The sequence below is a fragment of the Pholis gunnellus genome (genome assembly GCF_910591455.1).
Source record: "Pholis gunnellus genome assembly, chromosome: 9".
NCBI lineage: Eukaryota > Metazoa > Chordata > Actinopteri > Perciformes > Pholidae > Pholis > Pholis gunnellus.
In genome coordinates this window covers 5,580,198-5,603,525 of record NC_136535.1, presented here as the reverse complement: position 1 = coordinate 5,603,525, position 23,328 = coordinate 5,580,198, and the positions used below count along the sequence as shown (strand labels likewise).

The 23,328-nt window shown below is 44.5% G+C and overlaps 1 protein-coding gene across 1 annotated transcript; it reads right to left on the bottom strand.

Moving 5' to 3' along the window:
* Window positions 1–5,308: 5,308 nt before the first annotated feature.
* On the bottom strand, window positions 5,309–21,843 carry zc3h4 (zinc finger CCCH-type containing 4). The gene is made up of 14 exons (XM_079166870.1): window positions 21,592–21,843; window positions 16,605–16,974; window positions 16,397–16,507; window positions 16,003–16,261; window positions 15,475–15,695; window positions 14,466–14,589; window positions 14,179–14,318; window positions 13,840–13,956; window positions 12,930–13,041; window positions 12,528–12,637; window positions 11,880–12,349; window positions 10,868–11,181; window positions 9,732–9,974; window positions 5,309–9,328 (listed from the first exon to the last, which is right to left on the bottom strand). Exons 1-14 carry the CDS (start codon window positions 21,669–21,671, stop codon window positions 7,644–7,646), a joined length of 4,356 nt encoding a protein of 1,451 aa, XP_079022996.1. The 5' UTR covers window positions 21,672–21,843; the 3' UTR covers window positions 5,309–7,643.
* Between the last annotated feature and the right edge of the window lie 1,485 nt (window positions 21,844–23,328).

The following is a 23,328-nucleotide window of genomic DNA, read 5'->3' as shown; positions in this document are numbered from 1 at the left end:
ACATCTCAACCTCAGACTGCTGATCTATTCATCAGAAACACTGAAGGCCACGCTGAACGCTGTGGACTCTTTTCTTTTTTTTTTCTCTCCGAGTCTCTCATGGTCAGTAAACTCAGCAGCAAACAACCATTTGTTCTCTGGATCTTTAGGTGACATGGGAGGTTCTGAGAATCTGCATTAACACCAAGCACACAGGATCTTTTTCCAAACTGTTCTTATAGAACCGGTTTAGTTTTTTTAATGAGAGGCATTAACACTGCAATAAACTGAAATGTGCCTTAAAAACTTATTCGGACTACTTTGGTTGATGATTTTGTGTCCTAATGATACAATCAAACAGAATAGGTTTGATTATGATGTATCATTGTGAATTTAATACATTTCTTATCACAAAAAAATATTTTTTTAACAGGAAAAAACTTTGGAGTTTGAAGAAATCATGTCGATCAAGATCTCTGGTAAATAAAGTTCTTCAGCCTTTCAAATGTTAAATGTCCAAAACACTGGAGACGCCTTGCTAAAGAAGCCACTGTACTGTTATGTGATTGACATCTTGACGCTGTAATTTCTATTAACCGGACTGGTTTACCACCCTGTGATTCTCAAAGGTTTCGTTTCCCTGTTATGTTGATTCATATGACATAAATACGAGGTTATTGTAATTAATGTTTTATCCCTCTCTTGCCATTTTATCTCTTTCGATTACATTTATTTTATCCCGCAGTGATTTTATGGTTTAATGATCTACCTGCTGAGTTTTTATTGTTTTGGTGTTTTCCTCTGTTCTGTAAAGCACTTTGTAACCATGTTAAGAAAAGTGCTACGTTTATTATTTAAAATAATATTTAAAAAAAGTTGCCAGTTCAAACCACAAAATCCTGCCTGTGAGATGGAGTTTGAGTTGACTGGGGCCACACGGCATATAATCATTAGATTAATTGAGTAAATTGACACATAATAAACATAAAATTGTGTGATTTTTAACCTCCTGAACGAAACAATTCTTGTCCCCTCAAACAACTAAACGGAATGTGACTCTGTCAGACTAACAAGGTTTCCCCATAAAAACCCTTATTGGTCATTTAAAAGACTAATGAGGTCAGGTGACACAGCACAACAGCTGACATTTGAGGTCATCTCCAGCAACATGAGTCTTATTGATAGAACAACTGTCAGGTCATAACACGGTGATGCGTGCAGCGACACACAGTTCCTACAAGTCCAACCCGACCCACAAGTGGATTTTTATCACAGGTGGATGATGTCGTTTCAGAGGATTTGGACAGTGTTTCTGCTCCGCTGTCTCCCCAACAAAGAATTTACAGTTGCACATTCTTTGGCATTGGAAAGACGCTCTTATCTGGAGCAGCTTACAACAAGCAATTCACAGAGACAGACTCCCAGACTGGGGAGAGTGTGGGCGCCGGGGTGGAGAAAAAAACAATCTCAGGGAAACAATGTGGGCTTTACTTTTATTTTCTGTTTGACGCAGATGATGGTACAAGACGGGCTGTTGTTAAAAAAGGGTTTAAGTGTTCTTGAGGGGAAAAAAAGGCCTCTAACAGTAATTGCCAGTAAATCTCCTCGTTATTCCCTTTAACCTCTGTGTCATTTATGAAGCAGTGATTCCCAGGATGATGAGTCAGACAGACACGAGCAGAGAGAGAGAGAGACATAACACACCTTTATGAAGGCGAGTGAAGGTTTCACACGACGCCCCCGCAAGCGTGGAAGCGGCACTGCAGCTGACGGGCCTTCAACATCCAAATCCCAGCTGAAGTCTTCCTCTAAGAGGATCACGTCTTCTATATATACACTCACCACAGGTAACCCGACAGGGAGCTAAGCTGATTACTGATGAAAGACGCAGTGAACACACAACATGTCAGTGTTTCAGGGGACTCCAGGAGGGAAATAGTGCAGGAGAATAGATAAACATGGGGCCCAGTAATATTTCTAGATCGTTGCTCCACATTGGCCCCAATGAGGTCCCCAAATATCTGTCCAACTGTTTAAATGGTTTCAGAGACAATCACGGCTATGCAACAAGAGGAAGCTCCACAGATTGTCTTTTGTTAGATCCAAGCAAAGAGTATCTCTCCAGCATCTCTTCAACTCATTGAAGCTAGAGATGTTAGGATACCATTTTTCCTTCCCAATACGATACCTGAACATGTGTATCGGCCGATACCGAGTGCCGATCGGATTCCAGTGCGTTAAAGACAAAAACTACATTAGAATTTCTAAACAGCTGTACTACTAACCCTGTATGGATGTGACACGATTGCTGTCATTGTTGTATGGACTGGCTCTCAAGTCAAACCTGTAAAACATGAACACCCCTCCTCACTAAACGCCTTGCATACTGTACACTTCGACGTTTTACTGGGGGTGAATTCCAGTTTAAAGTATAATTTTTCTAGCTCAGGCTAACGTTACACTCTCCTCTGACACCTGCCCGATCGCTACTGAGCATGTGCAACTCTCAACAGAGATGAGAAAAAAAAGCAAGATTTGCAAGCAATTTGTTAGCTAGCTCTATCATCGGAACCGGAAAAAACGTGTCAGAGATCGATGGACGTACGTATCGGGTAGCCAGTGAAACGCGTTGTTGTGATATGTTGTATCATCATAAAATGATGATATTTATTTATTAATGTTAGAATTCACGTCAAATTGCAGCATGTGCCATTTTTGGAGCGACTTTAACTAAATTACTCATTGTACTATTATTACATATCTAAGCATCGTTGCTGTCATCAGTGATTCAGAAGGACCTATTCTTTTGACTTGCTTAGACTAAAACAAAAATAAAAATGCTTATTCATTTTTTTTAGTGGTCAAAATGTCTTTAAGTTTAATGGAGCATTTATTTAACAAGTAGCCACAGACAACCAGTTGGTAATAATGCAAAAAACGCAAAAAGATTAGCTTCGAGAGCATGCGAGTACGGGTATGAATATGTTAATAGGTTTCAGTCAAAACATGTTTAAGTTCAAGTCAAAGCAAAACTATTGTTCATGTGATACACTTTCACAGACGTTCTGGTGGTTGCACAGTGCTAAATTGCACAGTATCTAAATTATAGACCAGGATTTACATGCAGGAAAGAAAATGATTCACACAGCAGGTACAGTGTGTGGTAAGACCCCGCCCACTCTATGACGTCAGCTGGTATCACTTATTAGCTGTCGTGACTTGCAGTGTTACACCGAGTTTCTAGTCCACACCCTCCCCTTCAGACAAATTCGACGAGTCATAATGTACACGCCACATTACTGTGGTTTTTGTTCAATCAGAATCAGTTTGAAACAGGCAAGCCGAGTGACGTTTGTACATGTGACGCAACCTCCAGTTCTGAAAAGTGAAGCTAATGATTGAGTGCCTTAAATCTGCATTCTCTCTAATGTCCATCAGGGGGCGACTCCTATGGTTATAAATAGAAGTGTGATTGTATAGAAGTCTATGAGAAAACTACTCTACTTCTTATTTGATTTATTCCCTCAGTAAACATTGTAAACATGAGTTTATGGTCTCAATCTCTAGTTTCAAGTCTTCAATACAGCATGATGTTCATTTCGTAAATTATGGTCCATTTAGAGTTAAATAGACCATAAAGCAGAGTATGCTTTAGGGCGGGGCTACCTTGTGATTGACAGGTCTCTACCACAGCGTTGTCAGGTCTGGGAGTTGTTTGAGTTTCCGTCTCACAACTTTAACCCTTTCCCCGTGTGTTTTCAGCTCGTGAAAATTAATTGCAACATTTTGGTCGCCTAAAAATGTCCTGTTCAGTGTTCGGTTGTACTTAGCTTCACCCTCTCGTGTCACTTCTGGTTCCAAATATACAAGATGGCGACGACCTAAAATGCAGAATTGGAGGCTTCAAAACAGCAGTCCACAAACCAAATGGTCACGGTGTCTACGTCTCCTTCTCATATACAGTCTATGAGTATGAAGGTTGGCGCATGGTGTGCTGGTTTAAGTGTCTCTGATGTGACTGTCTTCAGTTGTTTATCTGATGGATATTTGATACTAAGCATAATATTGCATCATGTCACAAATCACACAATGACTCATGGTCTTGAGTAGTCTGCACATTCTTCAAATTTCAACCCCAGATCGTAGATGTGGAAAGGGCTGACGCAGTATGCCCATCTGCACAGACGCAATCTTTGTCTCGTACAACAGTCATGCAATACAATATATTGCAGAATCCGTGATGAACAAGATGTAAATTAGCTTGTAGCTAACTCTGGTGCAGCTAAGAAGCCGTGCACTGTCCCTGCCAAATAAACAAATAGATAAACAGCTGCTCAGAAGGTCCGTATTCCTAATAAACTGGCAGTTCAGAGCGTGCGTGCGTGTGCGTGCGTGTGCGTGTGTGTGATAGGAAACCTTTGAGGTACTGGATGAATAGTTTGTCTTCCTGGAGCCAGTGTTGCAGGATGGGAGGGGAGCAGGAAGTGAGTCACTGGAGGATCGTAGCACACCAGAAAAAAAAGGTGGCGTGCTGCTGAGGTGCTGATCCAAATCCACGGAGGGCGAGCAGAGAGCCGTGCAGCTTCAATCGCTGGAGGAACAGGACTGTTGTGGAACTCAAAATGTTAACTGTACTGGTATAACAGATAAGTAAAACTGTAAAATAAGAAAACCAAAGTATATCACTATGAAATGCCTTCCCTCTCATATTGACGTCGTTTTCAACCGGCCTACATAGTGCAACAGCATAATAGAATTCCTGAAATTCAGTTGTGGCTTTTGGTTTTGGTCCCGAGATTTTCAGTGAAATGAACATTTCGGGGAGGCCGCTGGCAGGACGAGAGAGCAACAACAGAGCGAGGGGATTTTAAATAGTCACAGGAGAGAGCGGTCAACTCAGAGACCACAACGTCAACCCGCCTGAATGGTCCCGATTCCGCAGCCCCACCCGTCTGGTTCTCTAAGTAGCTTAAAATAAGCTTTAGTGGTGTTTTCATAAAACACAGGAAAAATGAACACAACACAATCCCATTCAAAGTGGATATTTTAGAGAACAGGGGAACAAAATCAAACAAAAGTTGTTGTTCTTTTGTCTGCTATGACGACAGAGATGGCAGCTTCTACATCTTTAGCAGTCGCTGCTGCGGATCACAAGTTCATAGAATCATCAGCATCAACTTCTTAGATCCCGACTGCAAGTAGGGAAACATGTTTGGTCTCCAGATGTTTGGTTTTCATTTAGATTTAAGCAACAATATGGCTTCAGATATATAAAGTTAGCAAAATGAACTCAGGAATATAAATAAAAATACAGAAAATAGAGTTTTAACTGGTTGATCATGTATCAACTTTATTTAAATACTTTAACAACCTCACCTACAGTGTACAGTTAGAAAACTCCACTCCTCCAAAGACAGATACTGGTCAAATGTACATAGCAGGAAAAAAACAAGAAAACAGAAAACAAACAAAGGAAAGATCAAATCAAACAGAACTTTCACGCCTGCCATAGCGGACCCTCAGCCCCCTAAAGAGACTTTTTCATGGCCTGCCAGGAGGCAGCAATTGTGAATCTTTTGTTAGTTTATATCTTGCAAAACACAAAACAAAAAATGTAAAAAATAAACACGTCTGTCTCCTCTCTTCACACTGTCACGCCTTACGTCCCACTGAGGTGAGCGGCGATCACATATTCCTGTCTTATAAAAGGATTCGGTTCAAAAACTGTCAAGTGAGGGAGTATATTTACCCAAGTATAAAAAAATAAATTAAAATGATCAACATTTATACACAACACGGTCGATCTCCCGACACCTTCTGGAACTTCTAGAAGCTCCTCGACGCGTTTAGAAAGATTTTGAAACAAGCCCTGGCAATGAAATCAACTGTTTGTGCTAAGGGGTATAAAACTATGTGAAGGGAAAAAAACTATTGAAACAATCATCCGAACTTTGGATCCATCCCAATAATGAACATTTCCACCATGAAGTGTGCGATCTTTAGCCGCAAGCCTGAGAGGGAAAACCGTGTTGAATAATCATTGTTTAACACAGGTCGTGCTGAGATCAATGACGTGGTTCTCTTCATGCAGGAGCTCAGACTGACAGCCTGCAAAAGATCAACGCAGGATTCATGCATTAATTGACTTTTAGGTCCAAAGTCTCGTTTCTGATTGTCACACTGTCGACAGCCACTCAAGCCAAACGCTTCTGAATTGATGCTGCTGAGGCAGCAAATTAATCCGCAATATGCAGACCTGTCCTTTAATTCCATTCTCAAGAAAACGGTTAATCAAAGCAAAGTAACTAAAAGACACAGGCTAGATGGAGACTTTCTGTAAATGTAAAAGCAATAGGTTGAAGCTATGAAATGTCCGTTTCTGCAGAGAACAAACAAAAACCTGTTTAATGTAAAAGAATCGGCCAAAATAAAAACAAAGAAAATTGCTCGATAAATAAATTAATATGCTATTAAATATACAGAAAATAATGTTTAAATAAATGTAGGCATTAATAGATCAAATGTGATGTTTTAATTTGCTTTTGAATCAACGAATCTTTGTATCAAATTCTCCAATTTATTATCTCCTATTTAAATGTACTGTTATTTTTTATATATTTTGTTAATCTGGCAGGTTCCGTCCTCTGTAACGACTAAGCATCATTTAGCAAAAGTGGGACGCGGGGAACTTTTCCATCTCTTCTACCTTCATTCATTTACAAACTCAAATTTTTAAAGAAAGATAAAAACAAAAAGTTCAGGAGAAAGAAACAGGACGGCTGAAAGGGGGGAACAATAGTGGCGTAGTGATTAAAGAAGCAGAACCGAGAGTCACTTCCTGTACCAGCAAAGTTACCTGTTTCAGGTAAGAGCTAAATATCTGAAATTAAACAGTATATGAAGAGCTGGAGGAGCTACAGACATTAAACACATGAATACAGACCTCAAGAGGACTCAAACCGACAGTGCGAAGTAGTAAAAAAATAAAATAAAATGGCAGAATTTGAAGTTTACATATTTGTAGCAAACGTGAGTCATACTGAAAAAAATGTATGGTAATGTTTGACAAAACTTGCTGATCTGCTTCAGTGCCGTTCATTTAATTGCAAAAAAACACCACTAATAAGCAACAGTTTTACGGGAAAAAATTAGATGTATCCCATAATTTCATCAGTTGCTAAGAGCGCGTCAACTTTGACCGACGAAAATATAGACAAGCGCTTCGACCGGTTTAACGGTGAGGAGATGTAGGAAGTGAAATGAAGGATTAATGAAAATACAATGTGAATCTAAAACATCACGTATAAATGAGTCGTTGCTGCCATCTGAATAACTTTTTTCATTTAAGTGTTGAGAAGAGGAGAATACATTTATTTATACATCGATAAGTTTGTTTAAAATAGAGATTTAACTTTAAACCCTTCCCATAACCCAAGAGTCTTTTATAGAATCTGCAACACTGTGCTAAAGTGTGTGTGTGTGTGTGTGTGTGTGTGTGTATCAGTTTGTTCACAATAGTTTGTCTTCTTAAGCTTCTTACAGTCTTACGGGCAGTTGCCTCAGTGCGCTTTTCCTTCTCCTTTTTCACTGATCTGTTCAGTGTCCGAAAATGTTAAAACCAGACGACGGGCGTCTGTCACGGTACAACAATCAGTGCGGCGGGGTCACTGGCAGAAGGGCGATGCTGTGGGGTCAAAGCCTTTGAAAACGTCCTTTAGCGAGGCCTTGTCCTGCTCTGCGGTCGTCTGGTCGGGCTGCACCGGGCTGTTGCCTCCGAAGGGGCTGCCCGTCCCGCCGGGCTTGGCCGCCTGCTTCACCGCGCCAAATAGAGTGGACACCGGTAGGTTGTGGACGCCCGCGGGCCCCTGATCCCCGGCGGCTCCGGGAGCCCCCTGACCTGCGGCGGCGGCTGCGGGCCCTCCCTGGCCCGTGGAGTTGGGCGAGGGCGCGGGCTTGGGCCGCGGCCTATTATAGCTGTTGTATCGGTCGGTTCCTTGCTCGCTGCTTTTTTCCGGCTCCGGTTGGTCCAACGCCGACTTCCGAACAAACAGGGGCTCCTTGGACTTGGGTTTGCTCGCCGGGGGGTCACTGGGTTTGGACTCTGCGCTGGCTGAGTTGGGGGAGTTGTTAGAGCCGCTGCTGATACCAGGGCTGCCTGGTTTGTTAGTCCGAGGGTCATACAGACTGATGCTGCTCAGCACGCTGGCTCCCCCTGGTGCCCCGGCTCCCACACCGCGGCCTGCCCCACCTGAGGAGAGCAACCTTGGGTCGTAGGGGGCAATGGTGGGGGGGGGGGAGCTGGACGTGGTCGCCGGGGCAGTAGAGGAGATGGGAGGAGGCACGGGGTCGGAGGGTTGCTTCAGTGCTGACTTCTGCGGCTGGAGACGGGGGTCGGTGAGGACTTTACGGGACACACGGGGGTCTACGGGCTTCTCTACAGGCGGGGGAGGCATGGGGGGAGGTGGACCCAGCAGCGACATGGGGGCGGTAGGGGTGGGTAGGAGAGGAGGGGAAGGAGTCTGGGACGGGCTAGAGTTGACAGTCTTCAAAATACGAGACAGCAGTTCAAAATCTGGGAGAGAGGAAGAGGAGGAGGAGGAAGAAGAAGAGGGAGCAGGGCGGTCCAAGGAGGGGGGAGGGGGCTGAACGGGAGGGGGTTGCGGGTGAGGGAGCGACGTTGGGAGCGGCTGCTGAGTGCGGGACAGACGCGGGTCTATGGAGGAGACGGGAGGGATGCCTGGTGGGAGTGGAAGGAGGTCCGGCTTGGGGATTGGTAGAGGGAGGAGATCCTCGGGCGACCAGGTGATGGTTTTGCTGAAGGCCGGCATGTGGAGAAGGATATCCTTCTTGATGTGGCTGAACTGCTGCAGCTGCGAGCGCGGGTCTCTCAGAGCCATGCCCATGAGCGGGTCCAGAGGAATCGGCACCGGCTTGTCCCGCAGAACCCGCTCCGTCTCCTCCTCCTCGGCTGCCGGGGTCGTGAGCGGCGGGGGCTTGTAGACCAGAGGCGGCTCTAGTTTGGGAGCGGGAGGCGAGTGGGAGGTGGGTCCTGCCGAAACGGCAGCAGCTAGCCGGGCCAACCTGGGGTCCGCAGGCGGTCCGGAGGAGGCCAGAGCGGGCATGGAGTCGGCAGAGTCTGTGGCACGCGCCAGGCGCGGGTCCCGACCCAAGCGGGGGTCCGCCGGCCGGGCCGGAGCGCTGGCGGGAGAGGCCTTCTGTAGGCGGGGGTCGCTCGGGGGGCCGTCGGATTTATGGGGAGCCTGGGTCTGCTGACGGAGCGTCTTCAAGATGGAGGTCACGCTACCGCCGCCATCCTCATCCTCACTGGAGTACCAGTTCCCTGAGTCACCTGAGAAAGAAGGACGCACATGTTTGGGTGTTAAATAGATATTCTTTAGAACAGACACACATTTGATTAACTTGAATAATTGAAGGCGTCATTATTTAGGTTTCTGTTGACTTTTGAGAAGGTGGGAAAACGTTTCGTTTTTTTAAAGTGACAGCTGATCCATTTGCAGACTTGAAATACAATATTTTATTTGTATAATAACCTGAAAATAAGAATCGTGTCCGTTAGAATGAGTCGTTTATATCTACAGACGGGGCGGGTCCTCTTCACGGCGCCCGCCGCCAGGTTTCTACAGTAGCCCAGAATGGACAAACTAAAGATTGGATCTAAATAGGGCCATTTGGGTTTTAGCAGCGGCCGCTGTAGTTCACCTCCACACTGGGCACAGGGAAGAAGTTTCTACCTTCAGTGTCTCTGCTCTTCTCTGCTCCTCCCTCGGCCATCCTGCGAGCTCTCTCCTCTTCTTCCTGCTGCTTCTGTTGGATCCTCATGAACAGGACGCGCTGCGCTGGCGGCAGGAAGTCGGGCACGGAGATCCCTCCCTGATTGGCTGACGCTCCATTAGCAGAGCCGTCTGGGCCGCCTGACTGATTTCCAACATTTCCCCCTCTCTCGTCCATGCCAGCAAAACCCTGGTAGTTGTCACCTGAGACAGAACAGCAGGGTGTCAGTGCAGAAACAGTGATACCACATTTCCACCAAAATGAGCTCATATATGCATATTTTCTTTTTTAAGACGGCAGATAACCTGCTAAAAGCAGGCCATACTTTCCTTTCCCATTGTGTGAGGTCGTTTTTCTATCTGTTACTTAATCAGTCTCTCTTGCAAACTCTCAAACCAGAGTTGGTGATTGATAGAACAGTGGAAACACTAACAAAGACGGTTTCGGTGAGTTTTATTTTGTTTGTCAAGTCTGAATGACAACGAATCAACGATGTTAAATGTTTCTGTCAATGGAGTCCAGTAGCTTTGAGGAGAGCATATAACGGCCATTTATTTTCCCATCTAACTCAGTGAATTATTTATTATTTCCTCCAAAAACCGGAGTTGGTGATTGTTGGATCAGTGGAAAGACGGTTCTGATGAGTGTTTATTGTGTTTCTGTCGAGTTAGAATGTAATCAGCGAGGTGAACTGACTCGTCTGACTGGACTCTGGTGGCTTTGAGGAGAGTTTATTAATTAAATTCCTGTTGACCTTATTTTAAATTCACTGTAATGTGCATCTTACAGCATTGCACCAGAAAAGGTGCAAAAAGGAGTGCGTCACGTTTCCATCACTGCCTATTGGAGCTGCAGCCGATAAATTCCAGAGAACTACTGCAGTCTTTTGTCCCGGGAATGAATGCCGCTCGTAACCTTTACCTCCGACGACGTCAACAGCCAGATGTTTGTGGGTATTAGTGAGTTTATTTTCCCCTTGGGCTTAACTTTGCAACCACTAGCAAAAATACTATGCATCAATCAACTGACTGCACCAAAAGCTAACTTGCTACTCAGTCGTCAATCGTTCAGTTTGACGAGTGAGGTTGACTCTCACCTTCTTGCACCACTCCCTCCATCTGCATACTGTCCTGCTGATTGAAGAAGTTATTAAAGAAGTTTCCTCCCGGAGGAGGACCTGGAGGCATGGCCCCACCATGTGGAGGGCCGTCACCAGACCCGAATCCTCCCATCATGGGCGGTCCGCCGGGGCCCATGTTGGGGGGCCCCTGGTTCATCCCGAGGTTGGGGCCCATGTTCTGCATGTCAGGGGGCATCATCCCCGGGGGAGGAGGGAAGCAGGGTGGGGGGCCAGTAGGGGCCCCTTGGGGTGGGGCCGTCTGGCCCTGGTTGCCGCTGGGAGTCTGGCCTCTGATAGAGGAAGGAGAAGAGGAGTTAGGATTCACAGAGTGGGCTTCAAAGACACTTGGCAGGGTGAAATCAGGAAGAGTTTTTTGAGTTAGTAAATCACATGTTTGGTCACTTAATCTCACGATCTACTGATCCGGGTCCCATTCTGTGGTTTTCATTCCATCAGAAGTTATTTCCCCTTTTTCTTGTTTCACACTTGCTTACTCTTTAAAGAGTTGTGCGGTAGTGCTATGGACCTGAACATGGGTTTCACAGACTAGTCCACTATCAAAACCACTAGTCCACGCTGTGCAGCGCTGTGGACTGACCGCTGCTCTGTGGTTTTAGAACAGGGCAGTAATAAAGCAGTGGCAGTGCATCTACAGCAGATATGCAGCTGGGGGCGCTGTGGACAGCAGTTGACTAGTCATAGTGGTCATGTGTGACTTTAAATATGCAGTGGGGGGTGCTTACGGAAGGGAGAACTTTCAGGACATAACTTTGGCTGTTTCTTAACAAACACTCGCTGCCTGTCGGCTGTAGAGCTTTTAACTGCTGTCATAGCTAAACCATGTTCAGAGACCCCTTTCAATCCTACTTGTTATTCCAAAGATCGAGTCTCCGCAGAGTTTTCCTTTATTGAGCTGCACTCTACAAATCTATAAATTCTACAAATATAAATATAAAAAGATAATAATGTTTCTTTTCGGATTTCTTACCTGACGGCCAGTTTATGAGCCAGCTGTCCCGTCGGCTTCACTTTAATCTCAAAGAGCGAGGGGATCTTTTTCCCTGCGGAGCCTCCCCCTCCGCCACAAGGAGGTGGGGGGCCCATGTGGGGGGGAGGGCCGATGGGATTTGGGGGCCCGCCTTGGAAGGGACTTCCGTCAGGTCCATGGACAGGGGGACCAGCACAGGGGTGAGGCAAAGGTCCCCCAGGACCAGGGCCTGGGGGACCTTTGTTGGAAATGGGCCCCTGGTTAGGTCCAGGAGGACCCCCAAAGTCACCCACCGCAGGTCCGCCGAAATCCCCAGGCCCTAGGTTGCTGTCTAAGGGGATTGGCCGAGGAGGGGTGGGGAGGAGGCCGACTCCAGGAGGGGGTTTGGGGAGAGGGTTGATCCCCTGCTTCTTCAGCTCCTCCACCTCCTTCTCGTCCTCGGCTCCGGCCTCTGCATCCTCTGCCAGCATCTAGAAAACAAAGATCTCCACCTGTGAGTTTATCGGAAATATTTTCTCAAGGTATTCATGAAAACAAAAGACGTTTAAAGGAGCTGGACGTACATATGATAGTAACAAAAACATAGCTTTCAGACCTTTTAAAGATCTACTGAGCTCACAGAAAACAGCGGTGTTAAGAGGATCCTACCTTGTTGAGCAGGTCCTGCGTGTCATCGTTGAGGGCGTCGTGGGAAAACATGCATTCGTCGCCGTTGACGCAGTTCCCCGTGGTGTGGAACAGCTTACAGGGGAATTCACGTGGCACTGGAGTCAAGGAGGAACACTCAAAAAAGAAAACTAGACAGAAAACACAAACTTCTGGATGCCCTGTGAAGCATTCAAGCGCTAGGATTGGCCCTGCGCCCATGCTCAAAGTCAATGCTTAACCCTAACCAATCAGCTCTCCCTTTACCAGCTACGCAGGGCGGGTCTTGCCAAGACAAGCAGTCGGATTCATAATTCCGCGGTAACAAATTGGCAGCTGGTAATATCCCCATAAATCCCATGTAGTAATAAAGAGTCTCTCTGTGTGGTCAAATGTGAAGGATATCATGCATGTAAGGACAGTGGTCTGCTCGGGCACAAAATCCAGTGATGTAGAACTTGCACAGCTCCTTCTTCTTGGGCAGCTCGATGTCGTGGCTGAAGTTGCAGTGGTCCCCCTGGTGGTGGAAAAAAAGAAAAAGGGCCCAGAATGAAATGTGAGGGCTCATGACTGACATGTCTGAAAGAGCTGCCAGAGGATAACTTATAGACCAGGACGGACGGAATAAATCCATAATGTGATTGGTTGCGCGTTACTAAATGGTACCTGGATAGTTTTTAATCACCCGAAACGTATTCGTGGCCTCTTCATCTTTCTACAGCTCACAGGTGCCAAGTTTCCTTTGAGAGTCATCTGAGTGTAACCATATTTTAAACACATGTAGCTGTTTTAACTCTAAGAGACCCACACAGACCTGTTTTTGTAGGGAGATCTTATTGGCAGATAGCAGGTCAACAGTACACGCTACATAGAAGTGGTGTACATCATCTTAAAGCTTTTAGTCATAAATCAAAATAAACATTAATTAAAATAAATTGTGAACGTGTATAAGAGCTAAGCACACTATGGTGGAAGTAAATGATGGCCATTTCATGCTATATTATGTCTTAAGTTGTTCCAGCTTTTGGGTTGATACCATTTGTTACACAATTTTGGTCCTAAATTACAAACAATTTTCATACTCAAGAAAAAATTAAAATGATCAGAAATCCCTCCAAAATACCAAATCAAGAGACCAAGACCTCGAGGAACACCAGAGACAAATCCACAATGTGATTGGGTATCAAAATCATGACTATTTTCTGAATTTTCTGTGAATTTCTATTGATCATGGACTTTTTAAAAAAACAACTGAACATAACTTGAATGAAAAAAATACATTGGAACGCAGCCAGCACAAAAAAAGTGATCGTACCCAGGTGCATCGTCCCTCGATGTAGTACTTGCAGATGGCCTTTCCTTTCTTATCCTGGTGCTTCTCGTTCATGTTCCTCCTCCCCGGTCCTGGACCATCACCTCCACCACCTCCGTCCTAAAACACACACACACACACACACACACAGACAGAGGGAGAAAGCAGAGTGTGAAGCAATGAGTAAGAAAGAGAAGATGAATGTAATTTTACTCCTCGGGTCTTATCACTATAAAGGAATTAGTCCCGGGGGCACCAGACTGGAGTGAAGCAGACATTTGCATTAACCCACTTTGAATCAAGACACTTTGGGCTGATCTGACATCAGTACAACAGCCTCACCCCGTTGTCCATGTCTCCGTTGTTGTTGTCGTCGTCGTTGCACATGTCACCTCTTCCTCTCCCGCGGTTTCGACCCCTTCCTCCTCTCATCATACCCCGTCCTCCTTTACCTCTCCCTCGGCCGCGGCCACCTTTAAGCCCTGGTGAAGAGATTGAAGACAGAGTGAGCGGGACTGTAAGCCTGTGCTTGCTCTAAAGGGAACTGAACTGAATGAACCTTTTCTTCAGGAAAAGAAAAGATGAAAAACCCACACAAACATGAACAACTACCGAAGATCCAAACTCACCTCTGCCTCTGTCTTTGGACTTCTTGTACTGATTGAGTTCTTTTGAGTAGTCATCGTAGTCGTCGTCGCCGCCGCCGCCGCCGCCGCCGCCGCCGCCCATGTTGTCATAGTCATCATCTCCAAACTGTAAGAACAGATTTCACGTGTCAAGTGTCACATATTTAAAGGGATAGCTTTTGAAGTGGCTTGTATGAGATTATTATTATTATTACCTGCCATCAGACTGTTAGTTGTTACGAGAAACTGAATCCGTTATCTATAATCTCTTCAAAGTCACCGGACTCCATTGACAGACACAGTAACTATACCTCGCAGAACACGGGAGTTTGCTGGTCTACCGGTGAATCCGAACAGTCACACGTAATAACACAAAGAAAACGAATCGATGGAGGCAGCGGTAGACCAGCAACCTCCGTCTTTGGAGAGTAGAAATCACTGTTTTTGTGAAAGGCGTCCGGTGGCTTAGAAGAGAGCATAGCTGGACATAACGGCTTCAGTTCTCTGTTGCAAAGGGCTGTATGATGGTCTGCTTAACGATACTTTAATCATAGCATAGACTTCGAATGAGTGTCGAAAATATGTGTTGCTAGACGAACGGTTCTGAGACATTGTGACCAAAGAGTGTAGCTGGGAAACATAATAATTTGTACTCTAAGTTTGGTTTGGGAAAAGAGAACACAGCAATAGTGCAGAGTGGTGACAAGGCCTTCACATTTGTTTTCCTGTGTTTGTATTTTCCCATCACTCTTCATAAAACCACCACCAGGCTTGATTGGTAAAAGGAGATGATCCACATTCAGTACAGACCGTTCCATGTTTGTCTAACACAGAATGAACTACTTTCTCATGTAAAAATGAAGGAAATCGTTGGCTCCAAGTGCTTTTTTGTTCACTGGAATGCTTCCATGTGAAATATATTTAACCAACTGTGCAAATACACAAAACAACTTGTTTCGTGGACTTTGACCAAAGCAAATAAACAGGTCTCATCCTGAACGCCAAAACTCACCTCCATCTCTTCCCCGTAGCCGTCTCCATCGTCATTGTCTCCTCCCATCTTTCCTCCTCCTCCTCCTCCTCCTCCTCCACCACCACCACCTCCTCCTCCACCACCTCCTCCACCACCTCCACCACCACCTCGGCCTCCTCTTCCTCGGCCTCCTCCTCTTCCCCTCCTCCCTCCCCTCATTCCTCCACGGCCTCTCTGGTTCTTCATGCGACCTTTGCCCCCTGCAGAGACGCAGAGACAAAGGACAAAATGAAACGAGTCAGCGACTTATCTGTGGAATTTGAATTGATAAGAAGCTTTTCTGCAAATAAGCTCCTTTGTCTTGTCCATAAACGTGCAAATGAAACAAGAGTAGCGAGTAAATAAAGCAGAAAGGCAGTGAGAAATCTGCTACTGAGCATTCGTCACACAGTGGCACATTATTTTGGACTACACATTGTCATAAATGTAGTTCAGGACCTCTCCACCACATCTGGTCTCACACACTCACTGAAAATTGGATTAAATTTCAACTGGGCAAATATTTACCGTGCAGAAGTCGATTTTTCAACTCCAACAGCTTTGACCCGACCGCCGAGGACCCACCTCGTCCACGGCCGCCTCCTCCCTCCTTGGCCTTGCGGTACTGGTTGAGCTCCTTGGTGAAGTCGTCGTAGTCCTCGTCCCCGATGTCCTCCTCTTCCTCCCCCTCGAAGTTGTCCTCTTCGAACTCTTCGTAGCCTCCGTAGCTCTGCTTGTCCATCTTCATGTAGCCGGCCTTCTTTGAGCCGCCGTAGCCCCCGTGGGTCTGGAGACAAGTTAACGTGTTAGCAGATTTTACTTCGCACGGAACTTTATTGAATGTTGACTTATCAGGAATACTGAAAGTTACTTAAAAAAGCATTTGATTGAGATACATTCAGCAATAGCTCTGTTGACTTACAGGCGGGGGGGGGTACTGTGGACTGTACTCTCTGTACTTCCTCTTCTCACTGGGACTGTAGTCAGAGTCGTCGCTGAAGTCGGAGTGTTCGTCATCAGAGGACGCATGACGCTGAGAGGAGGGGAGAAAGAATATAGAGATAATCAGGGAATAAAGTCGAAATAAAAAGGCGGGTCTATCTCAGATCTCTACTCGTCGACAATCGTACTTTGTGTTTGGATTTGCGTTTCTTCTTGGACCTCCTCTTCTCCCTCTCTCGCTCTCTCTCTTTCTTCCTCTTCCTCTTGCGACGGTGGGATCTCTCTTCATCCGAATTGCTGCTGGCGTGGCGCTCCTTGCTTCGCTGGGCTGCGTCCCCTCCGGCTTCGCCTCCTCCGCCTGCTTCATCACCGCCACCGCCACCGCCACCGCCATCTCCTCCTCCTCCTCCTCCTCCTCCTCCTCCTCCTCCTGGTGCTGCTGCTACAACTACTGCAGCTGTTGCTGCTGCGGACGTACCTCCACCAATGTCCTCCTCCTCCTCCACTTCTCCCCCGTCATCTTCCAGCTCGCCCTCCTCCAGCTCTCCATCCTCTGGTCTGTATATGTAAACACACAGAGGGAGTTACATATGCCATATTCTCGTGGGCTGTGGCTCACTCTGCCCAGCTTCTTAGAAGTTTTGGGAACCATTTTTAAAAAAAGATATAAAAAAACAACATAAAAGTGCATTTTTAATGGTTTGTTTTCAGCTGTCGCGGATGAAAAAGGAGTACAGAGGCTTAGTGCGGTTGACATTAGGGACTATTACACTTTAAGGATTCATAGTGTTCCAGCACCCATGTTAAAGTTGCAACACTTCCATTGTTGTGAGTCAAACCAGGGTTAACTTAAGTAACAGCTGACTGAGACCCTGAGGCATAATTTGGGCTGAAACACGTCAGTCATTTGAAAAATAGCTTTTTAACTGTTACATTTGTGGCCTTGGGTCCACTTGGCACGCTTTGAATGTTGTCCTTGCAGCACCTATTGCCCTGAAGAGTTCTTATTCTAAACAGCACTACGAGCTACCTGCTTTTTAAAACAAACACTGTGTGCTACGATTGGTGATACACGTCGCTTTTAGTTTAAAAATGCAAGTCTGTGTCTTTTTAAGTGCCTGTGACTGCTAGTGATATAATATATATATACTTCCACATATATATATATATACACTTACACATATTTCTCACAGATGTTTGCCTGTTTATACTACTGATGAAGCCATTGCTTCACATATGACTCCACTTAGAAATATGAAATATGCTCATAACTAAATGCCTGCAGTGAACATGGGACTCTCCTAAAACGGACCACTGAAGACACGCGCCAGGTGAACGCTGCATACACCGAGTGTACGTTATCTTACTAGTACAAAAACATCCACATCAGCATAAGGGACATGCAGTGTGATTATAATTAATACCTTCAGTTTGGCAAACACCCGATTGTTAATGTCACCAGCTAAACAAGCTGCCACAGAATAATAAGCCAACACAAGGTTGAGATAATTAAATACAATAAATATTGCACACGTGGCACTGCTATACATGCATTCACAATGTAGAAAGCAAACAAATTTAAAATCACCATTCTAATTGGACTTAACCGCATCATTTGAATGTTCTCGCTGCACACGCCATCGTGTCGGGTCTACCTAAGCAAGTGTCACGTGTAATATCCGTTTTATAGTGTGAACACGCGACCTTTCTGGCATACGGTTCTGAAGCGCCACCACACACACACACACACACACACATTAGGTCAAACCCACCAAAATGTCCGAGGCTGAGGGGGTCCCAGTTCTACTGCAGTACTAGTGGGACGGACAGGAAATGACTAATGCGCTGTTACTGTGGTCCACTGCCAGGGCAGGACCATGAGTTCCTAATTGACATGGATCACATGCAGGCCTGATCCTGCAGAGACTGGTTGCCGTGGGCGAGTTGAGTTTAAGGGGGGACGTTGTTTTGACAAGCTAAAGCTGCTATTAAATCCAAATTCACTAATGTTTTTTTTACATTAAACTAATACAAATGATTAGCATGTACTCTTTCCCTACCAGCCACCATTTGTAATCCAAGCACCAGATCACAACCACCTCTTGACCATATTCTTGACTCGATCAGTGTTTTTTCTGCTTTTTCCGGTGGCACGGGTGTGATATTATTTATGGAACAGGCAAGAACAGGGATCACATATTAATGACAAAGTGTTTAACACTCCCTGTCTGAGCAGTCGGGTCCTGGCTCTCCCACATAGGCCCACACCCCCAGAGTGCTGTCTGCAGCAGGCTGAGAGGGAGGCCTGAGGCCAGAGCGAAGTGAACAGGATCCACCGCATTACAATATCCTGAAAACGAAAATCCATCAACGAGCACACGGTGAACGGAGGACACAAAGCAGGTGGCGGCTTTGAGGCAAAATGTCAGCTTCACTGTGTGTGTACACACTGCACCCCACCACATCCTCAGCATGCCAGCTTCCTCTGGGGAGATAGGACAATAATCTGCCTTAATAACATGCGCCTCAGCTCTCTGTCGCCAACAAAATGCTCATCTGCGGAGCAATAACAGTCATACGGAGAGTTGTTTCCAGCTACCGGTGAACGCTACACATTAGTAGATTTCATCCTTGGAACAAAGCAAATTCGAAGTAAACAACTTTGTATTTTCTGACAGAGAATACAGACTTTTTTAAAACCATCATTTGAACATTCTATTGAAGTCGTACCGGAGTTTGTTAACTTGCCAAAATCTTTTTTTTACGAGTCTGAAGCCACGAAAAAGACCTCGATGGAGTTGCGGGATTTTCGCAGCAAAGTTATCCGGATAATTTAACTCTGCTGTGTGTTACAGAACACAATCTAGAACAAACATATTTCTTCATATTTGGGGGTCATTCGAAAATAGAATCCTCAGCTACTTTTAGCATCTTTACCGTCACTGTATGCAAAGTAGCTCCTAAAATATAAATATACACAAATTGCGTGGTGTTTTCAGTCATTATTGGCTCAATAATCTGCATGTTTACTCAAAATACTTTAACATTGACACGTTTTTGCTTTACTTTGCTAAACTCTAACGTGTTCCTTGTCCTGCACCAGCTTTGAATCCAAACGCCACAAATTTAGGAAAATCATCTCCCACCGCCAAGTCACCCCTCGACCTCACTAAATCAGTGTGTGCCGTGAAGCTGGCCCGTTAATCAAAGACCCGTCAAGGAGTCAGTCACACGGAGCAGTCACAGTTGAGGCCTCTCTATCATAACACAGGGATTTTACTGTACTATGGAAGCAAGTATTACTGAGTAGGGAGTGGCTGGGATCCACTACAGGCAGACGCTGGTGGCCTATCTGGCCTGTTGAGATGCTGTGCAAACATCACCTGCTGCCAACAATGTGCCAATTTCAGGGGGAAAAAAAATTGCAATGCAAACAAACTCCATCTCGACTTCTCTACGCTCAGCCAAAGTGATTACCAGGTCAGGTTAGTGGGAACACAAGTCCACCGACAAAACGTAATAGACCTGTGAGAGGAATAACTGTTATTGATTAGACCCTACACAAGTATCCACGTACTGCTGACGACTAAGTGCAGCAAGATCCAGGTATTTCCTCCATATTAACGAATAAAAAGTTTCCATTTATGTCCATTGACACGATACCAAACTGATAGCAACATCTCTGACCATGCCCAACTAGCAGACAATCGTGAAGTTCTAAAAGTCCAACAAAGCACAAGATCACTCTAGTCTATGAGGGATGGTTGAATCACAGGATTTACCATGCATTATGGTACATTATTAGCTCAATGGATGAGTCTATAACTCATACTAGAAGCAAAGGGCCATGATTAAAATGGGGAATACTTACTGTGACAGGGTTTCTTCACATATTGCACTCAAAAACATTGAAAACGCTTTGGTTTTTTTTTTGCTCTCGAACCTTTTAGGGACACTAGTGGGGTTTGTGGGGCCAACTGAGTTAACATTCAGCACATTTGCCAACTGGGGACTGGGGAGACAAAAAAAAGGGAACTTTGTGTTTGACTTGAAACACTTCTGGGATGCTTTGCAGACGTTTTACACATTTTTGGGGGGACTTTGGTGGATGTTTGGGACGACTCAGTGTGGGCACGACTGTGAATAAAAGTGATGTATTAGACAAACATCCATGACAGCAGGCAGCACAAACGCGTTGAAAAAAAAAGCTAGCTAAAGAAAGCGAACAGGCTACAAAACTGATTAGTCGTTAACGTACCTTTCAAAAACTAATATTTAGCGTTTGATACTTGAGAGGGTACAACTCCCAATTATTAAAGGCCAACCGGGACTGAAGAAATGTTTCATACGAGCGTTATTAATCTAGGAAGGCGACGACTCGAGGGCTATTTTTAAGTGCGTAGAGCTACTTGATCGAGAAGTAGCTTCGCGTTAGCTAACAGTTAGCTTTACGTTTACACCAACTGAACGAAGAGGTCTGAACGGTTTATAAGATAATTAATAGCCCATACTGATCGATTAACATACACGAAGTTGTTCTCAATGTATTAGTTAACGCGACGTTTATTTCGATGGAGCGGTTTGAAAAGTCAATGTGGAATTACCATTAACTAAACACATTAGCCGTTAGCTTAGCCTGTCTCTCGTGTGCCAACGTTTGTAACGATAGCCAACAAGCTAATGTTGCCAAGTTAGCTTGAAATAGGCCCTTCGTTAGCAAAAGACTATTGCTCGGATTGTTTTGGGATCTGTGGGATAACGGTTACTGTGACCACACACACACACACAATTAATTGAATTAAAGCAAATTAGTTAACTGTTTAACAATGGGAACGTAATTAAGCGATGCTTTGGAATCGTTGAGTTGGATAGAATGGCGGTGAAGTTATTAATCAGCTCTTTCAACCTCGGCTCTTTCTTCATACACGTTGTCTGGAGTCGATTGACCGTTGATTGAGTAATAAAATACAGGGAATAACGTTATCCCGGGTGAGGTCTGGCCTCCCAGTTGGCGGTGTCGTGTCAACATGGCGTTCTTTACCTCTGTACTCGTTTTCCAGAAAAGGCGAGTTTAATCCCTCTGACAAAAAAAGGAAAAAGAAACCCGGGCTTTTTGTGTAAAAGCACAGGACAAATAAATAATTTCATATAAATATGATTGTAGAATTACTCGACCTTTCGTCAGTCAGGAGACTGTTGTGTTCGTGGTTGGTAGTTGGGGAGTTTGGATGGACAGTCATGCTTTCCACAGCCATTTCCTCTAGCTACATTGAGGTGCAAAAAAATTACAACTCGACACTGGAATCTACTGGCTTATGCGTCACTTCACTAGGATCTACTTGTTTTTGGTTTTAAGGAAGAGTTTCAGTTCATAGTAGGCAATTCTCCACTACAGTTGTAAGAGAAATATGATGAAATTGAGTCCTGACGTTCTCCGTCCTACAGTAGCGATGTGAAATGACGACTGATAAACTTAAAATGGCCGTCTGTCTTCTCTTAAGAGAAAGAGGCGGGCTTTCTCCGAGAATGACGTCACGACGAATAACGTTCTTGTACGCTCCTCACGGAAATTGCCGAATGGGGATTACCAAGGGTAAAATGAGCCTCCGACCTTGACTCGCAGGTGCTCTTGCAGAGCAAATAGTGATTATAGAATGTTTGAATATTTAATTAAAATTCATATTTAATTACATTTTATTCAGGCATTTACCTTCATATTGTCGTTTACTTTTATATTGTCACTTTACCTTCGTATAGATGTACTTACTGTTGAACGACCTGTTTACACCTGTGTGTACATATATGTATTACTTCTCATTAAGCATTCATTTGCTACATTCCTGTTTACATTACAGTTCATTCTCTCTTTTTTTACCAGTTTTTACCACAGATACAATTTTATTTTACATTTTCCACGTTATATTTCATCTCTATTTTTTTTACTTCTGCACTACTTCATGTCTTATATTCTCATTTTTACCTACATGTTTTTTCTTATTATACATATTTGTTTGCGCATTCCAGGAATTCAATTGCCAAAGACTGCTTCTCTGTAATTGCATTGCATCTGACAATAAATAACTTGAAACTTGGTGGTCTCAACATTTTGTAATAATTAAGTACTTTCCTCGGATAATGTTCTCATTATTTCCAGTGATGCTTTAGCGGTGCAGTATTCAATTCAACTAATATTCACGTTGCACTTGCTCCAATAACACAAATTAGCACAGTGCACCTCAGTCTCACAAGAAATTCGGTACCCGTCTTGTGAAATGTTATAGTTACACAACCAGTAATGGTTTTATGGCATGCCAGGGAAGGGGGACTTTGGAGAAAGGTTAGACAATTTTAGGTTGAGCAAATGTGTAATAGTAAGTTCCACCTGATGCGATGGTAAACATAGAGATTTATCCTGGAGGCCAGGGCTCTGTTCAGGCACCATGTAGAATATAAAGTGCGGCTGTCTGGTCAGCACTCACGTAAAATAGCTATTAGTCTTTTAGAAAATAGCTGTGAAAATGTTCGTAGAAGACTACACTGAGGGGAAATTAACCCACACGTAGGCCCTGTCAGCTTGTTGAACTACCGGTGTGTGATAAAGGTGAAACCAAATATAGAACAATAGTTACTGGTTTAAAGTTACGTTGCATGGCTTACTGACCGATGCATATTTTATCTTGTATTACACGCCAGTAACGGCGATGAAATATTTGAGTTCCTTGCTGTTTTTAATATTTAAATGAGAATTACAGACAAATATAAACTTAAAAACTAACATGACGATGAAGAAATGTCTGATATAAAATCGAATGGAAAGTCCTACAACAAACAAATCGAGAAATTACATAAATTATTACATAAAATGCGAGAACACGGTGAAAACACATCTATTGTTTCGTTCGGGCGACGTCA